This window comes from Haplochromis burtoni, unplaced genomic scaffold (assembly GCF_018398535.1).
Source record: "Haplochromis burtoni strain Fernald_Lab_line unplaced genomic scaffold, NCSU_Asbu1 Contig_63, whole genome shotgun sequence".
In the NCBI taxonomy this organism is placed as follows: domain Eukaryota; kingdom Metazoa; phylum Chordata; class Actinopteri; order Cichliformes; family Cichlidae; genus Haplochromis; species Haplochromis burtoni.
In genome coordinates, this window is record NW_024582424.1 from 1,578,647 (window position 1) to 1,584,646 (window position 6,000).

The 6,000-nt window shown below is 39.9% G+C and overlaps 1 protein-coding gene across 1 annotated transcript in view; it reads right to left on the bottom strand.

The window, feature by feature from the left end:
* The window catches only part of rasa1a (RAS p21 protein activator (GTPase activating protein) 1a), a 32,969-nt gene extending 27,651 nt beyond the window's left edge, over positions 1–5,318 (bottom strand). The window contains exon 1 of the mRNA XM_005922874.3: positions 3,797–5,318. Coding sequence (XP_005922936.2) covers positions 3,797–4,332 — 536 coding nt within the window. The 5' untranslated portion in view covers positions 4,333–5,318. The remainder of the gene's footprint in view (positions 1–3,796) is intronic.
* Between the last annotated feature and the right edge of the window lie 682 nt (positions 5,319–6,000).

Genomic DNA, 6,000 nt, shown 5'->3' on the forward strand with positions numbered 1-6,000 from the left:
CCTTTTAAGACTGTTGTGGCCATTGCAAATTATTCATTATTAATATAAGAATGTATAAGCCAGTGGGTTTGTACATAAATAGAAACTGATTAATCTTTTCTTCATTCAATGAGGCAGTTTCTTGGTTTATGAAACAGCAGCTCAAGCACTCCAGGCTGGCAAATTTGAAATAATAACAAAATCATTGAGTTTAAAACATCTTTACACCATGTCCATCATTTTGCAATAAAATTTTCAAATACATTGTCTATAATATGGCTATCTTAAAAAAAATGCAGCCCTCTTCCACTTTTTACCTACATACATGCACACAAATACACACAGGAAACTAGACAATACCCCGTTTAGATAATATTTTTGACTATAGCCCGCAAGTCTTATTTGTAGCCCTAATGTATCCAGGTTAGCTGGCTTTAGCCCTCGTCAGCACTGGCAGGGGAATGTGAAAGCTCTGCTAATGTGTTTTACTGTCACAGAGGAAATTAATTTATTACAGGCAGGGAAAATAATCAGCTGTCATAGACAAGCTGGGCCAACACTGTGGGAAATAAAAAGGAGAAATTCAGCAATATTTTTAAATCTAAAATTACACTGCAGACTTGATTGGGTTATTTAAGTAATTGAAGAAATTAGGTGATTTTAAGTAACTGTTTTAGTAAGTTATTTCATACTTATTGCTTTTTCTTGTTGATATTATTCAGAATTTTACCTTCTGCTTAGCAAGAATAAACAGAACCCTGATTGATGTTAAAAACCAAGGTCATGTTGAGCAATGACTGTTTTTATACTGTTACAGTTTGCAACAGTTTACTAGCTGCATAATCAAATGAACAACACATACAGAATCACTGTGATTAAGGCAGTAAGCTGTCAATGTCCCTCAGCTTTACTTTTAAGCCACAGTTTAAGTAGTCTGCCTCCTTTTTTTGATTTGTTTTGAGGTACAATATTTGTTGGGGTTGAGAGTGGAGGGTGAATAATAAAATATTTTTTAAAAAAGTTATTTTTGACTGCATGCACGATTACTCAATCATGACTGGACCCAAGGACAAAACAGGGTGCGACCCATCTAATTGTAATTTGAGACCTTGGATGCTTCTATCTCAGATACTATCTGTTTCAGAGCAGTTACACACCTAATAGATTTGGCATGATGCACTGCGCAGCACCTCTGACATCACATCAGACCCTTCTATCAACAGTGGATCAGTGGCACAATCAGAAGGAGAGAGAGATCCCAGCCTTTACTGGGCCAACTTTACAAGACAAAGTCAGCACCTCATAACTTGCCTGTTTCTGAGCTGCATCCAGTGACAGAAAAAGTGATAAGATAAGTGCTCTCAGGAGGTCATTTCTCTGAATTTTCTTTTACTGCCAATCGCAAGTGTTCTCATGTAAAAAACACACAAGTGGTATATTAAGTGTATGACTGTAGTATTTTATTCAGATGTTTACGGAATACAATTACCTTAAAGAACAAAGAAAATCCATCCAAATCAAAAATAGTAAACCTCATTCTAATAAACTGCCACACAATTCTTATATACTAATAATACCCAAAAATGTGGTCCAGCTTTCCGGTGCAATCACAACCACTACAAACAATTCACCAAACCACAAAGCCAATACAGCGGAAAAGCTTGTGTTGTGAACATGTATTGCACAACTCCATTAAGAAAGACACAGGAGACTGTGTTGGTGAGAGTCAAAAAGATTCTGGGTATTCTACTCTAGTCCAAAGTTAGGTACTGGTGAGAGGTTTAGCGAATGTAGCAGATAAATATTTGAATTCAAGTTACGCATGATGAAGCAAGTAAAACCAAAGAAAGCCAACCCCCCCCATAACACGCAGTAATTGCTCCAATGCCTCAGTGAAAATCTTTCAAGCTGAAAAACTGGGGTGAGTGTAAACCTGTGAAGAAGTCTGCATTTCCAGGGCAAAACTACAATTTCCAAAGCAGCAGGATAGGTAGGAGCCTAGATATAAGTGATGTTCATTCCACTTAAGGTTATTCATTACCAAAACAGGCAACAGTGTAAAACGCTGCCCTTCCCCTTCCTCTGTAATCTGACAGCGAGATATAGAATGGCTTCTAAAATAAGAGCTGAATCCACACTCCAAGCCTAGTCACTTCCATATCTCACAGTATGAGGGCCAGAAATGACAAAGCTCAGCAGTTTTCTAATGAGACTATAACAAATGGAAGGCCTATATTTAGGTTATTACAACATCAGCAGTGCGCACGCAGGTTTGAACATGGGTTTCTGTGCATGCCTGATAAAGTCATGACAGTACCCACAATTAGTCAGATGCTTTCTAAAGTACAGTGCTTAGGCAGAATTTACTGTGCTGCAGACAAGAAAAGAAAAAAGGTTTGCAAATGCTTTGTTTTAAGTTTTAGTTCACTTCAATCACAGGCAAAATATTTAGACACGATGGCCATTCTCTCAGAGCATACAGTTGTGCAGCAAACAAGAAACAAGATTTTCTACTTCCCATATAGCATTACAGAGAACTATGCACTTTACTATAAATAGTAGATAACAGAAAGGTGTATGGATTTCTGTCAAAAGCACAGGCATTGATTTTAATGTATCTGGGCCAATAGTGCCAAGGGTTCTTGCCAGCCTAAAACTTAAATCTAAAACAAGAAAAATGCTTTGTTTAATCAAAGAAACAAAGTTGCTTTGGAAGTATTTGTGCATCACCTGAGCATCAGTTCGAATTGTCACAACTGTCACCAACGACACCTGGAATCAAGTTGGTCTCAATACAATTGTTGATTTAGGTTTTTGATACAACAGAAAAAGAAAGGGAAGCTAAGGAGCTGGGAATAATAAAAAAAATTGGAGTTGTTTAAGTTTCTTAAAGACATTTTACCTCTTATTCGAGAAGCATCTTCAATTCTGAAAGAACTATTCAAAGAAAGTGTCCTGATATGTATATACTGACTTTATCCAAACTTAATGATTTCCTATCTTCTTCCAAAAACATAAAAACTACAAAAAAAATTGAATGTTAAGCTGAAAGATTACGTGGAACAGGAAACGAAAAACCTACAGTCGAGTTCACTTGAAAGAAATCTAAAAACAACAACAAAGCTCAAATAAGCCTGGACAACTGCTGCAGAGTGCAATTTTGAATGTTCTTAATCGCTCAGTTTCACTCCATCACAAAGAAGTTCTTTGTATACCATGACTTCTCTGCAGAATGGGCAAAGCTGAAGGACCAACAACAGCATAAACGTGAACAAAAGCGCCTGCACTACCAGTTGTCCCACATCCTTGACGGTATTTTTGTTACTGTTACACTGTATTACTCAGTGTTGATTATTGTGTTTACTGTGTATATACATAATACTTGTTCTGCTTGGTTGATCCTGTGAAATGAGGCTATGCTGACAACAGCTGTCCAAGTCAATTATTGATATGTAGTAGTCCATTGTGAGAATGTTTATAAGGGCATTTACTATAAGTGAATCAGCTCTCTGTAAAAAATAATGAACAGGCATTACTACTGTGTTGCTAGGGTTTCTATTTCATATTGAATCTCCTGACAATTCAATTTGATCTCAGTTATTTCAGTGCTTTCTAGGATAACAGGTGTGCAAACGCACAACAGATGTATTTTAGGTAATGTGTCTTGGGGAACTGGCATTATTTCAAAGCCACATCTACCAAATATACCTCAAGTGCAAAACAGGAAGGCTATGAAAACGCAATAAAATAAATACATTGCTTTAGTGCTTCTATTTTCTAGAAGTTATAGACGTCACTTAACTTGTGGTTTACTTACTGGTTAGTGGGAGGTGCGGAGAGTGGGAACGTCACCTCTTCTTCGTCGATTTCCATCCCATCTTGCATGTCGCTTTCATCCATAGTGCCACCGAGCCCCCCACAGCTAGGAGGCGGAGGAGGTGGTGGTGGAAGTGGTGGGAAGACAGTGGGCCCATCCGGGCCTGTTGATGTGGGTGAGATCCGACTAGCTGGACCCTCCATAGTTGGAGAGCAGCACATGCCGCCCACTGTCCCTGAGCTTGTTCCTTGAAAAACTGAATGTCCACCTCCTGCTACGCCACTCCCTGCTCCGGTCATATCCCCACTAAGCATGGAGGAATAGATTATATTCATCTCTGAAAGGGAGTCCGGAGATGTGTTTGAATGCTGTCGGGTGGCTGGTGCCGGCCCTTGCACCAAATCAGTGGTTCGGACTCTACTCGGCTTGGGATAGTATGGGAAAGGGGCCGTCGTCTCCGGGCCTCCTCCGCCTGCCACCCCTGTCCCTGTCGCGACCGAGCCCGTATCCTCACTGCTGACCTCCGCTGCCATCATAGTAGAAAAATACGTAGAGGGGAAAAAGTCCAGAAGGGAACCTGCCCTTCCCCTCTGTTTTTACAATAATCCCCCGGTGTTTGGGCTCCTGGGAAACAACACCAAAAGTTTCTCAAAAACGCGTTCAGCTAGCCGGCTAATGTTAGCCAACAGCTAACTTAGCTTACTTGGCTGCACTAGCGGGCGTTAGCTTCGCCTCGCATTCGCTCCCTGCAAAAATCACCGAGCTAACGCTAGCGGGACAGCTAGCAGCTTCGAGACACTTGATGAGTTCTTGCTCGCTATGTCTTCATTGTTTCCTGAGTTTAGAGTTCACGCAGAAACACTACATGAGATTAACAGTTACAATACTTCCAACAGAATATCACTTCACCTATATTTCCTGTTGGTATTTTTGAGTCTGGGGGGATGTTCGGACTTCACCCTCGGCACCAAAGCAGTCCACTTGTCGATGAGTGTTGTTTTATTGTCACTGTTGTGTGTAATCCCCTTCTTTTTTCCCAGTGTTGTTTTCTTCAGTTTTAAACCGTCTCCAGTAGCGTTCCCAGACGACTTCAGCCTTATCTCCTATATCCCCGGAGCCGCATGTTGTTCTCCGCGTACTGCCATGTCGTTTACCAACATTTATTATCTGCGTACAAGCTTTATTTCTGGGTTTCGGGGCTAGTGGCTTGCCCGCTGCTGCGCTGCTCTTGTCTCCCCTCCCTCTCCCACTCCTCTCCAGTTAAAGATCAGACACAGCTAAGTGAACACAGAGCGGAACTTTTTTCCCCCCCAAATTTAATCCATGGCATCTTCAATCACGTTAAATCTTATTAAGTTGAATAAAATGCGATATTGTCCTTGTTACGTAAATGAAATATAGAATCTCATTATGGTTTGTTTGTTTTTTTCTTACCAGAGGATCTCAGAAAAGAAGACAAGTAGCAGAGTAAAATCAGTCCTCTAGATATTTTTCTGCAAATAATCTCTTGCTGAACTACTATACTGTGGCAGGAAATGTTTACACCTTTGATCTGCTGTTTTTAACACGTCAGCAGCACCGAACAAGTTTCACTAGTTATCAGATAAGCGGCTCTGTACAATAAAGAGAAAAGAGTAATTAGAAAAAAAAACATTTAATGGCAGGATTTATTTACAGTTCCCCATTTAATCTACAACTGCAAAAAGATTTTTTTTTTTAAATTGTACCTCTTATTCTTGCTTCCATACAAGAACACAGAGATTCAAAATCTCCCGTGATGTTATGAGTTACACCTGAGCGTTTCCCTTTCAAGCCCCAACTTCACATTGTGATTTGTGTGTACGTGTGTGTGTTCCTGTTTTTCCTTCAGACAGGTAATGAAAGTCTAGGTAAATGACAGCATGTATAGTTCCACGTCCTCTAGTTTATATTAAAGCAAAGGCTTTTAGTAAAAAAAAAAAGGGGGGGCGGGTGTTAAAGGCTGTGGCTGCTAATTCTAACTAATTTCACCACTGCATCCTGTTAGATAGAAACATATACTGAGTAGATATGCTACAATGCTATTCAGCTGTTTAAGATGTTCGAGGCGTTTACCTTAACATATTGGCAATAGCACTACGGGGCAGCAAGAAAACCGCTTAAACTAATTTGCAACCTTTCAGTTACGTTTATACAAAACAGGAAAATGCTTTAATTGCAAAGTC